This window comes from Chinchilla lanigera, unplaced genomic scaffold (assembly GCF_000276665.1).
Source record: "Chinchilla lanigera isolate Chin_1 unplaced genomic scaffold, ChiLan1.0 scaffold00045, whole genome shotgun sequence".
Classification (NCBI taxonomy): Eukaryota; Metazoa; Chordata; class Mammalia; order Rodentia; family Chinchillidae; genus Chinchilla; species Chinchilla lanigera.
The window spans coordinates 9,350,822-9,373,340 of record NW_004955446.1 but is presented as its reverse complement, the minus strand read 5'-3'; the positions used below and the strand labels follow the sequence as shown (position 1 = coordinate 9,373,340).

The window sequence follows — 22,519 nt, the reverse complement described above, 5'->3', positions numbered from 1 at the left end:
TAAAGATATTTTTATTTTGAAAAGATAACCAAATACAATACTTAGCATATGACTTTATTACCAAGCCCGGTAACAAATAAAGTGTAGTCCCTTTCCCTCCCTGTGGAAACAGAGGATGTTGTAGAAGACCATGGGCGGGAGCTCTGAGATCTGGATTGTGGAGATCCCAAAGCTTGCATCCATCATCTTAGTTCACATCAGCTTCATTGTCTAAAAAATGAAGGAGTTGAACCTGAGTCCCTACAAAGCAACTTCCCTTCCAAGTGGATGTGCTAAATTGTTCCCAGATGTCATCGTGACTATGAGGGATGGATCAAGAAGGAATACGTGTTGCCTCCAGACTGGAATGAATAACTGGTCTTACAGAGGGCCTTTGCAGGTTGTGGTGGGGCCATCACATGCCTTTTCTTCCCATGGACCCTGCCAAAATGCAAAAGACCGTAGGAGAGCTGTGCCGGCAACACACCCTGAAGGGGCCACGGGGGCCAGTGAGATGGTGATTCTCTTCCTGTGCTGTTTACTGTAGACTTCTGTTCTGAATTAACTAAATTTCTTAAGCATATTTTGCCCCATGGAGTCTGTTATTTGATGATTCCTTCAATCATTAATTCAAAGGTACTGTTTGAGAACCCACTAAGTGCTGGACACTTTGCTGAATGGTGGCGACACAATGGTGAGAAAGCAGTTGAGGTCCTCGCTCTCACAGTAGCTGTAGTGCAGGGGAGATATGGACAAGTGAGACAGTCATGCTGAGTGAGCACAGAGAATGCATACAGTGAGACTAAATGCAAGGGGATGTGAGAGCTTGACACAGAGGTGATCCGTGTATTTTGGGCAGATGGCATGTCACATCTGCAGGTGGATTTCTTGCACAGTCATTAAAGGTTAAGTTCAGTGGTATACCAGTAGGCTGGACTTTTAGAAAAGGAAAAATGTCTAGCAACCAGTGTTTTCAAGCCAGTACTAATATCTCTAGACTGCTGCTGAGCTTTGAACTCCTCACCAAAGGAAACCTTCCTGGAGTGTCTTAGTTGGGTGCCCCCAGAAGCATGATTAAGATAGAAATTTGCATTAAAGTAGTCACTTGGAAAGTGCAAGAAACATCCTTTGGGAGTAGGGAAACTTGCTGTGAAAGGAAGACAGCCCGTAAAATGTGTATCTTCAAGCCAGCCCCTGTTAGTGGTACCTGGAAGAATTCTGTATGAAAAACTCTGGGAATCAGTATGGTAGCAACCTGGAGTGAGAAAGCGAACAGGGGTATTTACACACCAAACTCTGTCAGTCTCTGACTGCGGCCTGTGCCTGAGTGTGTTATTTCCTTGTTCCACTTGGCCTTCCTTGATGGGCACAGTGCCCTCCCATTGCTTTGGAGAAAGCTGTAAAGCAAAGAGATGTAGATACTGGCATTTGGAAGTCAGCCAGCAAACACAGAAGTGGTAAGGCCTGTGGGAGAGAGACAGAGCACCAACAACATCTGTCACAAAATTTCCTGTACCTAATTCTATATTTGTAGTGCACATTTTTTTCTTAAATAGGCTATCAAATTTTCATTAATTTTGTGCCTCACAAGCCTAGAACCATGCATAATGCATGATAGCCCTCACTTGGTGAAAATGCAACCTATAGAGGAAATTCAAAGAAATTAATAGCGTTTGTCAGAGTGGGAGGGAGAACAGTAAGAGATGAAGCTAAAGTGGCAAGTCAAGACACTATGAAGCACAGCGGGATAAACTGGGCTTTTAAAGATTTGGTAAAGGTTTGTTGATCTCCACAGAACTCAGATGGGCTCCTGCTGGTTTCTCATTTCTGGGACAGGTTGACCGAGCAAACTTTTTGGGAGAGGCTCTTCCTGTAGTCTAGAATAAGAGCACAATGATAGATACTACCAAGTCTCTGATGCCTGTCACTCATGGTGGCACACATCCGTTCTTCTTATATTGCACTGGCAAAAGTAATTTACTTATGCAAGTCCAAAGTTAGTTGGACATGGAACTATAGTTCACTCACAGGAAGTGTATAATGACTGAGACGGTACGTAGTATAGTCCAACACTGGATCGTCACCAGAATGTTAATAATGAAGATAATGAGATTTTTTTTTTTTCCAGCACTGTGTAGTTCACACTGACCTTAAACTCACAATGGAGCCCAGGCTGGCCTTAAACTTGCAGTGATCCTCCTGCCTCAGCCTCCCAAGTGCTGGGATTGCAGTCATGCGCTACCATTCCCAGCAGTCAGATTTTTTTTATAATTTTTTGTATTTTTTTATAAATATAATTTTTTCCTTAAGTTTTTTCTACTGTCACAATGTTGCATAATAATATAGCAATTTTAACCAAAAAGTATATACCTATTCATTTAAATAATAATAAGTATATCAAATATTGGGGAACATTTACTTGAAGTTTTTTAAACATTTTTTTCCTTTTTAAATCTGTTTATTAAATGAGTTAATGTACAAATAAAAGGCCTAGTTCTCAAGTTCCTAAAATTAACATTTTTTTAAGTAGGATAATTTATTGGAGAATAGGAATGGGGAATAGGTGTAGCTCCTGAAAGAAAGGAGGGGTCCTGAATGGGTTGCCAGAACAACTAATGCTATCTTTCTCATGACAAATTGTTTGTTTGACTTATTTATTGATTGATTGATTGATTGATTGATTGATTGGTTTATTGGTTTTGTTTTGGTGTCAAGAATCGAACTCAGAGCCTCGTGCTTGCTGGGAAGGTGCTGTACCAGTGAGCCACATCCGAGACCCCTAAAATTAACTATTAGTGTTTACAAGTGATGTAAATCATTGGGTTTTATTATGCTCTTAGTTCTGTTTTCTTATTAATACTCTTATTTTAAAACTTATTTAATTTGCATATATCCTTGTAAACCTGCTGCTTTGTAAACCTCCATATTTTGTAGTGTTAGATGGGAAACAAAGAAATAGATTATTTTAAAAAACATAAATGGAAAGTGCCAGCGAAAGGACTCCTCCCAGTAATGCTCAGCCCTGCTTTACATACAAATCACCTGGAGAGAGACTGCTTTAATCCCTCTAATGTAGTTCCTCGGGGTTCTGCTTAATTGCTCTCAAGTGGAATAACATTGAAAAGTTTTCCAAAGGTTGAGAAAAATTGAATCAGTGAATGATTAAAGCAAGTTACAAAACAACAGAAGGTGCAATGCTATCTATGTGATGAGTAACAGCGGGTAGGGATGTTTTGAAGGAACGCTGAAAGACTGTTAAAGAGAGAGGGCAACAACTGCCGTGGTGAATTATTAGCTCCCAGAATTAACGATGGGCTGCGATTTAGTTCTGAGGAAACTTCACTGGGTGAAGAAAGCAAGTCATATGCTCTCTCATTTTTCCTCCTTAGAGCCCAAATCAGACGATAGAAGACAATTGCTCTTTACAGGGTCACTGGGGTACATTTTGTGGACTGATTTTCAAGGATTGTGACTAACAAGAGCCCATATTTTGTAGGCGAAGTTGTTGAATTCATAGGAAATTACTTATGTAACTAGGAGAGAAGGAATGGAGATAGTGCAGGAATTTGGTTGATTTGTTCACATCTCTCTGGATTTAAATAATTTGAGTCCATGCAGTGTTCAGTTATTTATGTGTGAAATATCAAAACCTTTTCATCTCCCTGTGTTCTATCTTATGGATTTGGCAATTCCACTTCAGATTTGATAAGGCTCAAATTAATGCCTTCTCTCTCTCTCTCTCTCTCTCTCTCTCTCTCTCTGTCTCTCTCTCTCTCAGGATTATATATAAAAATTGAGAGGCCTGGGATATTTTTGGTTGGTTTTGTCTTAGTTTGTTGGAAATTAAATAACAAGTATTTTAGCGGCTATCATCTGGCACTGGTAAGGTCTGAGTTGACTGCAATTTGCAGAGTCACCATGGTGACTTGCATACGGGTGGATTCCATTAATCTTGTTGAGATTAACAGTAAATCCCCAAGGATCTTTTGCAGCGATTCAGAAATAAATCACCTTTGCACATGTATATTATTTGGTGACAGCCAGTCTCTTTAAGTATGTATCTCTACCCAACAAAGCAATCATATAGTCATTTTAATTAGGCGATTGGAAACTCATTTCCAAATAAGAAAATTTATGAAGTATAGCAAATGGCCAAAAAGAGAAAATATAAATACATGAAAGAAAGGTTTATTCAACAAACATGCCATAGTCCTAACAGAAATACCAGAGGAAGACTATTCCCAGTTAAAAATTCACTCATGCAGGGATGGGTGTACCTCAGTGGTAAAGCATATACTTAGTATGCACAAATCTATGGGTTCTACCTTCAGCACCCTAAGAGTTATTGATGTAGAACCACAGCCCAAAGCTACAAACCAGAAACAAAATTTAAGGTGCTTTAATGAAAAATTCCAATTATTTACATCATTTAGATGATAGGAATTAGAAAAAAAAGTTGAGCTGGACCTGGGAAGAACATCTGGCTGCCTAACATGGGACTAAAAATGTATTCTATTTATAAAGAGATGTCTACAAGTTAAAGGGTATAATGTGGGGCCAGGGAGATACCTCAGTGGCACAGCACCTGCCTGACAAGCATGAGGTCCTGAGTTCAATTCCCAGAAACAAAAATAGAGCATGGGCCTAAAATCATATTTGTCCTACAGTAGCCCCAGAGTAAGAGTAAACTAGCCCCATTTCACAAGTGAAGATACTGACGTTCAGTAGCACAGCATTCTCTGCTAGAAGGGATAGCAATTGGTTTCTCCCACACTTTCTTCTGACCTAAGTTCATAGTACAATGTAGATAAAATGTGCATAAAAATGTGCATAACTCTGAGTCTTTCTCAACTCATGAAGTTTATACTTCCTCATCTCCAAGTTTTTCTGGAATAATCTAAGCCACTATTTCAATGTAGATTTTCATAAGAGAAATACAAAACAGCACAATAGCATCGTACAATATCAAAAATGCAAAATTTTTTCTTTAGTATTTCCTGGCCCTGTGATATGTCTTATTATAAATGGCTCATTCTGATTATTATGCAGCAGTACCAAATTTAGATGCCATTCCCTGCACATTCACTAACCGGGTCATAGCTATTTCTATTGTTGTCACCTTGATGGAACTATCCAGTTGTTGGTATGTGAGTAGAGAATTATTTCACATATAGAAAGATGCACAAATTTGATGTTAGTGATATGAATGCTGATGTCAATGCTCATTTTGGAGTAATGACTACAACTTCATAATTTCTTGCAAAACAACAACCTAGTACTCTGTGTGACCTACGAACTGAAAATACCCACAAGCAGATAAAATATGTTAGCATTTATTACTGATATAGGGATGACATGATTATATATTTCAGTAGGCATAGCAACTAAAGGCAAATGAATGTTAAATTCCTCACAATACATGAAAGAAACTTTAAAGCAACAAGAATCAAAAGTAACTAACCAATGTATTGAGCAAAAGTATTGTTACAGTATAATGACAGGGGTTTTTTTTACATCTTTTATTCTTGATTGTTGCAAAATCATTTTTACCTTATAATTTATTGCATCTTAGATTACCTTGTTCTGATCCTGTCTTGCTGGGTCTAAAGCTACCCTTCCTGTTCAGCTGATGGAAAATATCAGGAACTCCAGAGTAGTCCAAATCAAAACCAGATAATAAGCCTTTATCACCACAATATCAATTGTAAAATCAGGTCAAGTCTGAAGTCAAATCAGTTTTTGTTCACCTCAACACAAACGTCCCAGACCACAGTTTTGATTTCATTAAAAAGAAAACTGGTTTCCATTGGCTCTCTAAGCTTTCATGACAATGATTCTCTATAGTTTCATGGTAATTGTAGAAAACATTCTTTTTTTTGTTATTTTCTTAGCAATTAAGAACAGTTATCTGGAATTTTATCCCAAGGAAATTCAGGAATCCATGGTATTTCCACTTTGGCCCTAACTCCTTCCCTGAACATCTTCCATACTCTCCTGCAAGCTAATCACTGGCTATCTGATTTCCAGAATTCTTAACAATTCAGATGCTACATTAAAAATTTATAAGAATAAATAAGAATACTTTTGATAACTTCGTTGGCCAAGGAAATATGTTCTCTGGTTTTCACATGTTTTAGAAATAGTTAAGGAACAAAGAGTGTTGGGTATACATACATAAGTGGGTAATCTGTGGTAGCAGCCTAAGGGCCCATAAGTTATGGTATGAGAAGAACCAAGACATTTAGACGTGTTTAATGGCAGAAGCGAACACCTTGTTAACCCAGTTAGGGGACAAAGACCAGCCTGACGAGCGGTGAATTGTATACCTTTCTGGCCTTCTCAAGGGCACTGCTTCAGTGGAATTTTGGCACTCAGTGTGTAGTAGGATGGCTCCACCCAGGCCAGAGGAGGCTGAATTTCCTTCAGCAAGAGTTTGTCCCAAGGAAACTCAGGAATCCGTGGTATTTCCACCTTGGCCCTAACTCCTTCCCTGAACATCTGCAATACTCTCCTGCAAGCTAATCACTGGTTATCTGATTTCCAGCTATGCTATCAGGATTAGAACTTCCTTTATTAACATAAGGACACAAGGCCTTTTTAAGCATTGACTGGCTTTTGATTTGTAGGACCTACCAGAGTAAAAGGATCATTTTTTTTTTAATTATATAAGGAAATTTAATCAATTTCAGATCTTCCAAAAGAAATAGGACTTTCTTTGTAAAACTATTTTAGCATTTAAGATTTACAGTGTTTCTGCATGCTTGATATTTTTTATACCTTAATGCACTATGAACTGATCATTTTTACATGCTCCATGTATTAGATGTAATGAGGAAAAATTAGAATTTCTGTCTTTATTTCTCCAGTCCATGGAGACTGCCAGGCCTAAAGCAAAATGGTATTATTAACTTAGGAATCAGAAATATCATATCCCCCAGATTTTTTTGATGAAACATGCTGGATCTCTGTCATATCCTGGTGAAATCAAGATTACGTTAATGTCATTGGGAAACTTATGCTTGACTGAAGGGAATTCTGAGTAAGATCTTATCTGCTTCTTAGCTCCTGCCTTTCTTCTCAGGAGGGAGAAACAGTGACCACATCTCACTGAAAGCACTCCAGCTGCAGTTTAAAACTCTTTGCTTTTTAATTCTCTCTTCAAGTGGAGAACAGCTAGTCTCTATTTTCCATTTAATAATCCTGAAGAATTTAACAATGTTAGGAAGATTGTTCCCAGGCTTCTCTTTTCGGCACTTTGCAAATCTCTTCCTTCAAACTTTAATCATTTGTCTAGCTTTTCAACATTCCAGTATCTCTTTCCCAACTGCAGTGGGCAATATGTCTCTCCCACATAGCTAAGACTCTTGTCCTCAAATAGTAGAAAGGGAAGATTAAAGAAATGGGTTTCTTCTCTAGATGACAATGAAAACAGTAGAATTTAAGTTCTCAAACTTTTAAGGAGTAGTATGGAAACACATTTAAGAGCGCAGTGCTGAGGACCATACTGCCTGGGTGTGAGTACCAGGTCTGCCACTTAACTAGCTGTGTGATCTGGAGCAAAATATTTCAATCCCCCGTACCTCACTTTCCTCAATTGTGAAATGTTAACACTTCAGACAATACTAGCACATGATAACTATAATTATTAAGTTCCAAAACCAAAGGTGTTTGTCAGGATGCATGTTGGAGACCAATACTCAATGCCAGATGTTCTGTTTATAGCAATTTAAAATGCTATCTCTTTGTGTTTTTATTTTGATATTAATTGACCTATATTGTTCACCTAAAAATGTAAGGCCTGGATATATTAGTTCATAAATTCCTTTTTAAAGATTATCATTACCCCCAGATTTCATGAGCCCCTTTTAACCTTCTGAAGTTGTTGTTGTGATTCAGAAAAAAGAAGTTGTGTGTGATGCGCTGTAAATAGAGCACCAACAGTCTCCGTTTTCCTGGAACAGGTTTCTCGAGACCTGGGGCTTTTATTGTTAATTTGGGCAACATTACATGCAAAACAGTGATTCGTCTAAAGGTACTGTAGTACATCAGGTAAGAGTAGAGCAGGGAAAGGAAGAAGTGTGTAGTACTAATCCTAGCAAGTAGTTCTTGGCACAGCGCCGCTGTTAACTTGGTTATTTTTAGTAGCAGTTGGGGGTTAAATCTCCAGCCTTGCACATGCTAAGCACGTGCTCTACCACTGAGCTACACCCCAGCCTGTTGCTTTGATTTTTGACTCTTGCAATCCCTGGTGAGAATCTGAAGGGTGGAATTGTGCTAAACTAATTAATTTTAAATGTCAGGCACTTGGACTTCATTTTTTTGCTATTATCGTCATCTGTGAGATATAATCCTCCTCCTCCGTTTTATGCTGTTCTGCCCTCCTCTGATCATTTTGTGCTTATTATTTTTCTTTTAGGTCAACACAAATCAAAACATACTCTTGGGATAATGCCCAGGTTATCCTGGTTGGGAACAAATGTGACATGGAAGATGAGCGGGTCATCTCAACCGAGAGGGGCCAACATTTAGGAGAACAGCTTGGTAAGAAACAAATTAACAAAAGGATTCGGTAATTTTTTGCAACACCAACAGGGTCCCAGCTCATCATCAGGGTGGGGTTAATGAAAATTTGTCAACAGACAGTAAAAAGCGGCTCAACCTCTATAAGCAGCCGGTGGGTTTCTTCCCAGCTGCTGTGGCACTGGCTTAATTCAAGAACAATTACAGGGGCAAAAATGAGTCCCACAATGTTGCAGTTAGCACAAAGTATTAACATTCCTGCTCCATGAGAAATACAGCTCATGCTATTTCTTTAGGTTTTTTTTTTTTCCTTCATGCACATCGTTTTGCATTGAGTGAGCATTTTATTTTATTGTGTAATTATTTTTGCTTTTAAGTTTCCATTAAAGGATGGTAATAGCACTGAACAGGTTACATCCATGCTTTGGTTCTGGACATCATTGGTAAGCCGTGTTACTGTTATAAACCTCTCAAGAATCAATCTCCTCATCTCTCAAGAATGAGTATCACTCCCAGCACTCTGGGAGGGTTAAGGCAGGAGGATTATAAGTTCGAGCTAAGCCTAAGCAAGTTAGCAACTTAGCAAGATCCTGTCTCAGAAAAAAAAAATATACACACACACACACACACACAAAGAGCTGAGAATGTAGGTTAGTGTGTGAAGGCCCTGGGTTCAGTCCCCATTACTGAAATATAATTAGCATAACCTACGCCTACTTAACCGAGCCCTTATAGGTAACATCAAATGAGATACTATGTGAGAGCTTTAGGAACAGCAAGGCCATTTCAAACACAAATACTGTCTCTAAAGAGCAAAACGCTAAAGCGAGTAAGCTAGGGTTTCAGTGTAAAGGAGGAATTGACAGATTAACATGAGACATTTTTACCAAACACCTATTATATACCCTCCAGTATGTCAGATGTAATCAGGGAACCCAAAAATGAGAATCCACATTTGCTGGGTTCAAGCTCAGCTTGCTGTGGTTGCATCAGGAATAGCAAAACAGAGCCCTCCCAGTGTGTCAGCCTATCTTCCGGTGATCTCAGAACTGAATCGTGCACAGCTCACTCTGGGAGCTCTACCATCTCCTCATGAGATCAATGAGCTCATTGCAGTAAAAGCTATCACTCGATGAAGAAAATGTCACGCAGCTCATGTCTGTTCTCACAATAGGGTCTCTCCCCATTCAACCAATTTAACAATGTTTTAGGAAGATCTGAAAAACTTGGCAACCTGTCTGAGTATTCTCAGTAAAATAGGGAGAGAGAATAGTAGGTCTCCAAGGAAGGAGAGAAATAGAACCCATAAGAGCCTTGAAGGATGGATTCTTCAGGCATCTTTTCCTGTATTTTCATAACTGGCCAAACATATGCCACATGGGAGAAGAAACTCCCACGCAGATGCAGGCTGTCTCTATAAATAAACCTAAAAACTGTCTGGTTCAAAGAAAACTAGATTAGAAGCAAGAACTGTTCAATGTCAGTACAAAAGATCCAGGTAATGGGCTGCATTTTTACCACTCTGGTAAGATGCTTTGGTATGGAGAAGGTCAGGTTACGGAAGGAATATTAGAAGCATGGAAATGCAGGAACAGTGTGACTTTTCTTAGACTCCTCTGCCTGGCGCTCACAACAACCCTCTCCATTCACAGTACAGATGTGGGAAAGTTCCCGAAATTGTGAGGCAGAAAGGTTTTATGTTCCTGTGCGAGTTCTTCCCCTGGTTTCTAATTGATTTTTTTCTCTCTATTCAATAAAATCAGCAGTTGTCATGACGACCGACACACTAGTGTCCTTCGAGAGCCATTTACCTCCTTTGGTGTGGTGTGGTTTGTTCACCTCATGACTACATGTGTCTATAAATGATCAAGAGAGATAATTTGGGGGAAAAAAACACTCTTAGAGTCTCAATGATTTTAAAGGCCTTTGCTTAATTTTTTTAAAATTACTGACAAAATTCCAGAATACTATCACACACCAAGGTTAGGTATTGTTTTAAAAGTCATTACTATATCTTGGCAGATGGCTCAAAACAACTGCCTTGTTGATTTGGTTACGATTAAATCTCCATAATGGGTGGCTATATCCATGCAACATTTGGCCCATCCTAATTAGGGTACTTGGAACCAAGTAGCAGACAAGCTCTAAAGTTCCTCTATGGCAAATATCCTTGTGAGAATTTAGTTCACCAGACACTGATTGTTGATAACATGACAGGTGCTTGGAATGTAATTTGACAAGCAACCCTGTTTTCCAGGAAACATTGTAGGGCCTATCCTTGGTTACTTTTCTCTCATTGCTGAGACAATGCCCAAAATTAAGGAAGCAAAGGTTTATTTAGCTCACCGTTTGTGGAGATTTCAGTCTATAATCAGTTGGCTCCAAGGCAGGGTGGCATGGCACAGGGGCAACACTTCAAGGCAGCACAAGACAGCAAAAGCAGCAAGAGCAAAAAGGGGAAGGGAAGCAAACTATCCACCCATGCCCACGTCATCTCTGTGCCCTCCTCTTCCACAAATTGAGGGTGTTTCCAAAGTAAGGACGTTAATGCTGCAACCTTGTTTTCTGTGGCCATGGGCTCTCCATTCTGTACCCGGGGCCGTCTGTTCTCTCCCTGGTAGACTTCTCCCTTTCCTTTTGCTCCTTCCATTTTGGCTTTCCCCCACTGGGCCCATCACTCTTCTTTGTCTGTACCCTGTCCTGGATATTCCTGTCTGCACCAAGGTTTTTGCTCCACCTATGGATTAATGACTCCGAATCTTGTTCCAGCATTAACCTCACCTTCACCTTCAGGCTTCTGCATCCACCTGCAGCTGATTCTGTTGGGGTTGCCAGTGCATGCTCATCAACCCCAACTCGGACCTGCTGCATAAGAGTTTCTGAGGTAAATCCTAGGAATCTACATCGATAACAGATACTTTTGTGACTTTCATATAATACTAAATTTTGGGGCTGGGGATATAGCTAAGTGGCATAAGCACCTGCCTGGCTAAGCGCAGGTTGTGAGTTCGATCCCTGGTACTGCAAAAAAAAAAAAAAAAAAAGAAACTAAATTTCTAGGATTCTGATGTCAATGGCCAGGAGTCTCCTGTAGCTGATATTATTTTGCCTTTGTATGCTTTTAACATTCAGTCTATAGGCATGTACCTATAATAATTCATAAGAATGTTTTGTTTTAAAATTTATGTAGAATTTAAAATACGGCAATTATGCTGGATGTGGTGACACATGACTATAAAACCAATGAGACCTTGTCTCAAAATTTTAAACAAGCAGAGTGTGGTAGCATACACCTGGAATCTCAGCACTTGGAAGCTGTGAAGAAGGATTTCTGTAAATCTGAGGCAACCTGAGCTCCCTTCTGAGTTGAGATCAGTCTGGACTATATAGTGAGACTCTATGACCAAATGCCATTTTTTAAATAAATATGTAAGTTACATGGCTGGGGATGCAACTCAGTGGTAAAACATTTGCCTCAGATGCTCAAAGCCCTGGGTTCAATCTCTAGTACTGAAAAAAATATATATATGTGACAATTATAAACATGTACAATCTTAAAATTTAAATTTTAGATGTAAAACTGTAAGGTATGATTGAAGAATATAGTGAATGTTTAAATTTTTAAAAAATTGATTACAGTAAAGGGCACATTGCCATTAATCCCCCCTTAAAGTACTCTTCCTTGCTTTCCTCATACTTATCCTATCATTCTTACCATTTTCTAAGCAATTCTGGAAGTCCTCTTTCATTCTTTAGTTACCTTGTTATAATGGCCTGAATGTCCTGAATCAATTTAAAATATTTACCTTTCCTGTTTATTTTGACTTTGGGAAAGAGACAGAAGTCACATGGTACCAGATTCAGAGAATGAGAACACACTGTATGTTTTTGTGAGCCTGACATTCTCCTGGGTGGCACTTGGTGTCACTTGGCTGCAGCATTCACTGTATTTTTTATTACACCTCCTTAAAACACTTACAGTAGAGGCTTCCAGAACTGCTTCAGAAAGTGACAGTAGCCGCAGGGTATGTACATTCCAAGGGAAGGGATATATGGGGTGGGATTAATGGGTTTGTGTCTTTCACTGTCGTAATTTCTTTTCATTTAGACAGTCACCATATATTTTGATCACACCTATTAAATATTAAACAGGAAAAATTAAGAGAAATAATTAAGGCTATGTTTCATTAAAAATAAAAGTAATTTACTTGGGGAAAAGAAATTTATAGTGGGAAAAATATTTGCATCACCTTGAAGTCATAAGGAGAAAAATAATTGAGCCCTATTAATAAATTCTGAAAGGCTAGAAAATTCTAGGTTTCACAAAACTGCAGTCAGAGAACAAAGACTGTAGATAAATTATAATTGCTTTCGGAGATAAGTAATTTTTTATGAATAATTAGTAAGGAGCCAGTTTTTATGTGTTTTAATTTGCATTAGTATTCTTGCAGAAGTAAATAATAGGTACTATTTCTGGTTATTCTCTACCCATATAGTTATCATGACATAATGCACACATATTTTTAAATCTCAGACACATGCTTATGTCCTTCTTTGTCCAGCACAGGCACCCCATGAGAATTTCTGACAAATACAAAATACTCCCTACATTTTGCCATCTTTCTGAACTGAACAATTTCTCCTCTTTTCTCATTAAATGATTTTGCTGTTTTTATTATTCATCTGCCAAATAAAAACTCATAAAAAGCGTTTTTCCCTTTTGTGGACCTAAAAGCGTGGTCAGTAGATCCAAAATACAATCAAATGTCATGAAGGTGTAAGTAGCTCATACAATTTAAAAATCTGTTACAAGTCAATTCATGCCTGAAAATGAGTCTAAGATGCCCTGTCTCTCGCTTTTTTAAGTAAGTGGAAGTTTAAGAATGTAAAATCTGTTTCTAAAGTTCATTTTTGTCAAAATAAAATATTCATACCAGAAGAAAACCCAGGGCTAGAGAACACCCATATGCATATACAAGTTGCAATCAGAAACTGGTGAACACACGCGTCTGTGGAACACAGCAGTGACGCAGTGCTCAGCAAGATTCAGTGCCTGCGTGTATCTGATGCATCTGCAAGACAGGATGGAAACTACTATGGTGAACACTGAAGTTTTTAAAAATTCTGTTATAGTAAATGACATAGTATCATTAATGCCTCTCAAAATACTCCCCCTCACATAGAGCACACTCAGCCCGTCATTCTTGCTAATTTCTAAAGCAGTTCTGGAAGTCCTCGTTCATGAATATCATTAGTCGTGCTGTAGTGGCTGCCTCTACATCCCGAATCAATTCAAAGGGTTACCTTTTGCGGTCATTCTGACTCTGAGGAAGAGCCAGCAATGTCTTGGTGCCAGAGATAGTGAAGAAGGTAGATATTTTTACTTGACAGAAATTGCCATTAACATTTTGATCAATAAAGGATGATCAAAATATAAAATTTTTGAATGACAAAAATTCATTATAGTAAATGACATATTGCTGTTAGGCCCCTCTAAAATACCTCCCCCACATTTTGAACAAACTTATTGCATAATTCTTGACGATGTATCTTTTATTGCAATAAGTTTGGAGATTTTTTTAACATTCACCATAATTTTCAATCACTGCTTGTGTTGAATGGGAAGCATGGTATTCAATGTTTATGCAGTTACTTGTTTTAAGCAAGTAAAGATGGCACAGTGGCACACACCTGGAGTCTAAGGACTTTTAGAGGCTGAGGCAAGAGGATCACAAGTTCAAAGCCAGCCTGGGCAGTTTAGTGAGACCCTGTTCCTTAGAAGGTTGGGGGTGAGGGGAGGGAAATGAAGGAGAAAGAGAAAGAAAGGAAGAATACAGAGACTGACAAAAAGACATATTTTATGTCTATGAACTTTGACATATATGAATTTGATAAATACTGCCTCAATGGAACAATTCCTTTAAGAGAATATCACTTAAAATAGAAAGAGGTAACCTTAAGACAAACAAAGCTGGTAGTCTTTTGCATAATATATTGATGCTACCAGCTATCTCTGGAGGTGAGGAGAGATATGGCAGAATATGTTGCTGCTTTCCAAAAGGATAAATCAGGGAAAGTAGATCTACTATGGCTAATAGAAAAGGTATAGATGCTGTTCTATCAGGGGTCAGATTTCAGGCCTATTGACCATGCTGCCTCACGCACCTTGTATCAGGCTTGGAAAAAAGAAGATTGAGGTGAATAAAACATCATTATAATCCAGACAGAAAGAGGTGAATAAAACATCATCATAATCCTGACAAAAAAATCTACCTCCTTGATTTTAGCAACTATGTTTCTGATTGCTACTGCCTCTGAGCGACCCAGGATGCCTGATTAGGGAGCTCTGCCTTTTGGAATCTTAAATCTGTATCCCCTGTCTCTCATTTCCAACCCAGGTAAAAGAGAGAAAAAGTCAGAAATTGCAATGTGAATCACATGGTTGTGAGACCCCAAACTTTTGGATCCACGTGGTCTGACCCTAAGTCAGCAACTTCTCTTTACACATTCGCCAGGAAGGAGAATTACCAGAGCAGCATCGCATCTTCCACCACTGCTAAGATCTACTGCAGTCATCCTAACCTTGGCATGACCTTGAGATACATTATAGGTCTTAACTGAATCTAGTTTGCTAAAATTCAGGAGGAAATGTGGCTTGTAAGCCTATTAAAATAGTTCTTGGCCTCCACACTTTTCTAACGATCCTTCCTGTGAAATATGCCAGAAAGATCATTATGAAGCATAAATCCTCTTAAATGCAGTCTTACTCAAATGCATACTCTTTTTTTTTTAACAAATGTACTAGCTTTATGGTATTTTCCTAACTAATGAAGTAGAAAATGACAGCCATCCTGAGCTTTATAAAGAATGTCTGGAGATTTTTGGTGCCCCACTCCATGGCCCATAAGTACTTCCCTGAGATCCATAGTTTCCACTAAAGTGTACAGCAACTTATCAGTGCCTTTAGAGTAGTGTTTAAGGGAAGCTCTATCTCAGACTACTTAAGGAAGTCCCCTTTTACATGACTAAAACTCCTGGAGTGTGCTACTTGATTCATGGAATGTGCTATTTTGAGTGTTCAGCCTGCTCTGAGATTGAGATTAACAGAGATATAGGAGACATAGGAGATCATTCAAACCAGCTAAGGAGAAATCAGCAGGAGAAAAACAAATTTAGAAGGGAGTTGGAATCTAGAGGATGGATTTTCAACCTTGGCTGCACATTTTAATAACCTAGGAATCTTTTAAAAATTCCGTGCCAAATGCATATCCCAAGCCATCTGGAATACTGGCATAGTGCCTAGACATCAGTATTTTTATAGTCTCAGGTTATCCCAATGTGTAGACATGATTGAGAAACACTGAACTATGGGAGAAAAAACAAGGCATATTTGCCGGGCCTGCCAAGACAGGAAAGCTGTACGTAATTGGTGCTGCTTTTCACCGCTGGGATCCGCTGCTCAGCCAAAGGGACCTGGGGTTCTACGCGGCTTCACCCTGACCCTCTCGTGCTCCCTGGCCTTCTGCTCCATGGCTAGTGGGAACAAAAATTCTTAAAAAGGCTTTTGGGGATGTGAAAAAGAATTTGAGGTTTATAACAAGGCATACTTAATGATTCCAGTGAGAATTTAGAAAAGCCCACTTGGGATTGCACAAAAATTCACTGAGCTAAAATAAATGAGCCAATGACTCTCTTTCCAAACTCCAGTGGGCCTCACTAATTTCTTTCTTTTTGGAAACAGAAAATAAACGCTTCAAAGCAGGATTCAGGAATACCTTACAGTTCTTTACTGATTTGCTCATTTATTAATTCATCTGTTCACGCTTGCCTTCAGTATCAGTGAGCACTAACTCTTGGCCAGGCCTGGGAGGAAAGGTACAAGAAGACAAAATTCCTGCCCTGCTAGAAGATTCTGGGCAGTAATGGACACAAAAATAATGACTGCTAAAAGTCTATGTGCAATGCTAGAGTGCAGTCTTAGAGTTAGAGTAATTGTGAAATTAAGAACATCCACTTGCCAGTCGGGAGGTCTGAGGAAGTTCAGACTGAGGAGACAGGTTAAACTAGGTCTCGAAGACAGAAAGGCTTTGGGTAGATGGAAAAAGAGGTGAGGATTCCTCTGGGAAGCAGCAGCACCCCTGAGAGACCTAACTAATCCCAGAAAAGCTGTCATGCTATCGCAAGCATATTTGCAGGGCTGAAGAACTTGGGCTGTGTTCTACATATACCAGGAAACCAGGGTCAGACTGAAAACAGTGGAGGAACAAGATTGGACTTCGTTTTAGATCAATTACTACAGCAGTGTTCCCAGAATTAGAGTGGTTAATTCAAGCAGAGTACAGAAAGAAACACATTAATATATATTACCAATATCTCGACTTCATTTTCTTTTAGTCATTGGGTATATTTTGTATTAGTCTAATAGCACATTATATAATTTATAAAATACATATTCATATAATTTTCCAAAACCCTGAAGCAAACTGTAAGAACTGGCTTTCAGGGCTGTCTGTATCTTCACTGTTAAGCTTCTCTTAAGCAAAAGACTGCTTGTACTTTAAGAGTTCAGTGGTGAATGCCTCTTTATAGCTCCCCTCATTTCACTGGCTTCAGCCTGTCATTAGAGTGCGAGTTTAACTTGCCAAGGGCCATTTAGTGAGCAGCAGCACCAAAGCCAGAGGATCAGGGACAGCTCTAGTGGACACAATGTGGGAACCTTGGCCGTTTAGAAGCTTTCCTCTTGAGCTCAAACCATCAACATTGCCTGCAGCCACACCAGTTTAATGAAGGATGATTTTTTCCTTCAATTTTTTTTTTTTTTTATTATTTTCCCCTTGCTCCAGCAAAAACAATCCTGTAAGAAAGCCAGGTGGAGGAGTCAGCCACTCTAATGAGGCTAGCATTGCCCTGAAGCCTGTTTCTAAAACTCAAACTACCTGCCCCAAATTTGTGCTGACTGTTCTTCAGCAGCTTCTGAAGATTTATTGAAATCTTAATTGTAGTATTTATGAAAGAATGAGGATTGCCAACTTCTGGATTCAGCAGGGAGTCCCAGCAATGTTATTCAAATGTTATTCAAATGGTCTGAGTACCTGGCTGCACACAGCTAGCTGCAGAGAAGCAGACCTACCCTATCATTATTTCCCCTGGCTCATGTTCATTTTACCTAAGTATTCCCAGGAGGTATAAAATAAATCAGGTGTGCCTCTTACTGTGTTTGGTTTGTCTAGGTGTGCCAACCCCCATAGCTTTAGCAGAAACGAGCGGTCACTTCCTCCTGGTACTCAGCTCCCTTGTGCTCCCCAAGTCCTATTAAGTTGATCTGTATTTCACAACTTATAGATCTCTACTTTGTGTACCAGAAGCTGAAATTCATTCCTCATGTGGATGCTCCTTTGAATACAGTGGCCATGTGACCCACATTGCTCAGGACAGTCTGACTTGATACCCATTTCCCAATGTAAACACTCATAGCACTTCTTTTCGTCTCAAAAGCGACTCAGTTTGGATGATAAATGTTTTGACCATCCAGCCCAAGACACTTCAGCCATGCAGTACCCTTGAGGGATGCACACCAGCTCCGGGTTCTGCATGCTCCCTTTCTTCTTCTAAATCTCTACTCAGCTTCTGTTCCCCAGAGTGAATCATCAGGACCCTGGCAAATCTCTGATATGCTCATTGCTTTCTTTAGTCAACCCCCCTAATCTATATGGTCTTTCCTGTGCTCCTTGTCACCAATCCAAGTCTCTGCCAATGTTTGACTCCCAGGTTACCCCATTCTCACAGGTCCAACTGCTGTAGGGCCACCCATACGCAGAGTCTTCCAAAAGATTTCCAGAAGAGCTTCCAGACTCCCATTATCCTCCTGTCACTTGTGTGTCAGAGCTTATTCTGTAACCAACTTCATACTTTTGGTCTCCTTCCCTATCTTACCAAACTGACCATCCCTCATCTTTCTTGAATTGGGCTCAGAATCCCACCACTGCTTCTTGTCTTAGGGTGATCTTCCAAGTTCTGCCCTCTTTCCACCCATACAAACTTACAGACCCATTTGGTGACATGTTTAAAAATTAATCCAGTTCCATGTAACAAAGATATGCATATGCTGCTGGCTTCATTTTTTATTTGGCTCTTAAAAACTCAAAGGTACTAACATCAATCTTACCCAAAATGAACATCAGATATAAGAAACATAAACTACATCACTTTGATCCCAAACACTGCAAAAAATGCAACCTCTAGGTAGAATTTAATCTGCTAAGTGTTAGGGATTGAAAGAGCTGAATTCAAGGGCTGTTTGTTTATATTGTATTGTGAAATGTAGACTTTATAGAAGCACTCTGCAGAGGTCCAGACCTGTTCATCATCTTTGCACACTGGACAGTGTTATTTCTTCTCTTAAGGTAAATTTACCGTGAGTAGGCACAGTGGGGAAAAAAACACACTGACCAAATTTTCAAGGGACTGAAAATACCTTTTAGTATTTGCCCTGCTGAGCTTAAATGCAAAGAGTTGGTAATAGGTACTCCTTGATTTACCATGGCATTATGCCCCAGTAAACCTAAGTTGAAAATACTGTTAAATTGGAAATTCATTAAACACGCCCAACCTGCCAAACATCATAGATTAGCTTGCCCTACCTTACATATATTCAGCACACATCAGCCTACATCTAGTCATCTAACACAAAGGCTACCTTAAAATAGTGTTGAGTATCTCATGTAATTTATTAAGTACTGCATTCAAAGTGAAAAATAGCACTGTCTGTAAAATTGGAAACCTGTAAGTCAAATCATTGTAATTCAGGGAATGTCTGTATTTCTGTCAAATAATCAATGTGTTCTTTCATCAGTTGAAAAAAAATATTCTCAAAAGACAGTTTTGTAAGATTTCTCCATGGCTCTAGATATAAGAGAAGGTTCCCAATGATGTGCCTGGCCTGTACATTAAGGTAACACCCTTAAGTGAGGACAGTGCTTCTTATCATGGTGGAGTCATTCCCACACAGCCAGGATAGGCTACTCTGGGCCCTGAACACTCTCAGTCCTTGATTCTCCTTTATTTCCCTCCACACAGACCAACTCCATTTTTCTGAGAACTTTACCTTGGAAACTTTTAACTCTTTAGACCACAACTAAAAGAGAATTCTTTCCCTCAATTTTATAAGTTTAGGAGACACCTTAGTTCCTTTCTAGGTTTTGGGGAGTATCTCATTCTCACAGAAAGTTATTTATTAATCTTATCTTGGTGCAGGCTCCTTCTGCAGGAGCTTGCTCACATTCACTTTGTGGCACTTGCTTAGTAACTTTATTCTCAGCAGAGACTTTTTCTAGTCTCAGTCCCAAATTCCAACAACCCTCCTCCACTTTCCATGATCTCTTGACCATAAAAGCCATCAAATTTTCCCACTAAATAAGGGTACTGTACCCAGTTCTATTCCTCCTTTACCTTTGACTTTGATTAACCAGCATTCACCTGAATTGGCTTTATTTGACAAAGAAGTGGCCACTGAAAGAAGGAGCTTTAAAGACTAAGATTCATCATCTCATTCTCAGCTCTGAGTGTTCAAAGATAGATACAACCTTTATCAAGAGAAGGGGTGACTTCATTACAGCTTTCAGAATTTATTCCCATATGAAAAAAAATCAGGTCAAGCTTTATATAATTTTTGGTGTCTCATCTAGACAGGCAGGAGGTAGGCTGTGTTACCTGTGAAAGGAGTTAGATTTAGGAATTTCCTGTTGAGAATTAGCAAACATGAATACTCTACATCTTACTTGGAATGGAAAAAAAGTCCCCAAAGACATTCCTATGAAGCCAACAGTCATTACTCCATAACGTTGGGTGGAGCACAGAATGGGTGGAGCATAGAATATGTGAAGCCAGGATACATGAGAGAAGACACTGGGGATGTGCATAGGTTGCCGTGGGGGCTGAGGACTCAGACTTTATTTAGTTCTTGCCCCAGTTTATCACATATGTGACTCCAACACTTTTCTCAACTTCATGGAGCTAATTCCACAACTAGCAAGTAAATATAAAATCTGTAGTATAGTACCAGATCTGCACATACGGTAGTTTATGTGTGTGGTCAAGGTACCCAAGATGGATGAAGTCAAGCTTCTTGCCTAGGCCTTCCACTTGCTAGTGAGTCAGCATGGTATATAGCCCATGCATGTGGAGTGAATATGTAAACAACAGTCTGTGTTATATAAATTGTTGGCAAATTATCAGCTTTGTGTCATATTATATATAAGGCAGGAGGAGTGTTCAGCATTGCTCCCACACTGCTGATGGGGAAAAGGCAAGCCAGACATTCCCACAACTCCGTGTCTTTCCTCCTGGGTGCCCAAATCTCTAGTGAAGCTTCCCGACCTTGACCGGTGGCAGAACAGTGTGCTTAGTGAGTGTTAGTTATACTTCAGATACCACATCCTTGGATAATACAGTGAAATATCATTACTTCGGGCTCTGCGACTTCACAATATATTATGTTATATGTTCTGTTTTGTATGCAACACCTCATAACAAAATGTAACCTGCTAATTGATAATACACTTAAATGCTAGTGTACCTGGACAATCCTGTACAAATACAATGATTGGTGCTTTTGTTGATAATTCATAGATAGGCTGAGATGGAAAATGACTTCTTTATCATTGAAAAACTATTGAAATATCTGAAGATACAAAGGGACTATTTAAGGAACTTAAAAGCACAAACTCTTTAAGAAACATTTTGCATGTATTTGCATATAAATAGCCACTCTGACATAAATGATCATTATCTCTTTATTAAAATCAGACTGATAGAAGTTGACTTCTCAACACTTTAACAGTGGTTCAGATATTGAAGTATAACAGCCTGCACTTCTTCAGAGCTTTCAGAAATGTGGTTTTCCTCATGAGTGAAGAGAGCTGGTTTAATTTGTTTTATATCATAAATTTCCCACAAGGCAAAACCAAAATGGTTTTATGTAGAATTCCATGCTTGGTAAACTCCATCTAGAAATAATGTGGCTGACAAAATCGCTCACAGGTTTAGTCACTTTGTAAGTATGAACAAAGGAAAAAAGTGATTCTCTTTCATTTCTTCACACACACACACACACACACACACACACACACACACACCCTACTGGGTTCTCCCTGCCAATTAAGAGCAATCAGTCTTTTAATTTGACAATATTGACTGGGCACCCTGTTGTTCAGGAAACTGTGTTAAGTAGTTCAAGGGATATGGAGGACACCATATGAAATGTACAATCTACCTGCAGAACAAAATGCACCTGGTGTGGGGGATAGGCAGGGAATGGGGTGTGACTGCTTCATGACACAGAATTTACTGGAGGGGATGATGAAGTGCTGAAATTATATTAATGGTGATAGTGGAACAACATTGTGACTATACTAAAAGCACTAAACTATGCACTTTTAAAATGGCTGAAAGGTTGAATTTAATGTTATGCAAGATATATGCCTAACACAAAATGGCAAGCAAGTTCCAAACTTATGATGAAAGAAGAAGAATTGATAGGAAGCTGCAAATTCCCAGTGTGGTCTAGAATTATCAGACAAGACCTTATATCCAGAAAGGAACTCAGCTAGATCTGAAAGTTTTCAAACTCATATATCTACAGGGGACAGGCAGGTGATGTAAACAATTAACTCAGTAAGGCAGCCAGGTATGAGATTCAAACACAATTTGGTTGCAGATTAAATACATAGAATAACATTTGCACAAAACATTTCTTTTTCTTGAAATGAGAAGCCTTTCTCTGTATAGCTTTCATTTCCCCACTGTTGATAAAAACATGGATGCCAAGAAAGTCATGCTCAAGTACAAAGAAAACCAACAACTGAAATGTGTATTTCACGACATTGTGGCTTATATCTAGATCACCCCCCCCCAAAGCCTTATGCATGCATAAGCAGGGCTTTCGGGAGTAACTGGAACATGGGTGTATGAAAATGAATCAGTCTACTGATTGGTTTAGCACAGTCCTGGGCGTGGATGATGG

General features: G+C 39.2%; 1 protein-coding gene across 3 annotated transcripts in view; it reads left to right on the top strand.

Annotated features, from left to right (window-relative positions):
• The window catches only part of Rab3c (RAB3C, member RAS oncogene family), a 242,622-nt gene that overhangs the window by 204,579 nt on the left and 15,524 nt on the right, over positions 1-22,519 (top strand). For all 3 annotated transcript variants that reach the window (XM_013518392.1, XM_005392675.2, XM_013518391.1), the window contains one exon: positions 8,396-8,520. In XM_013518392.1, coding sequence (XP_013373846.1) covers positions 8,396-8,520 — 125 coding nt within the window. The remainder of the gene's footprint in view (positions 1-8,395; positions 8,521-22,519) is intronic.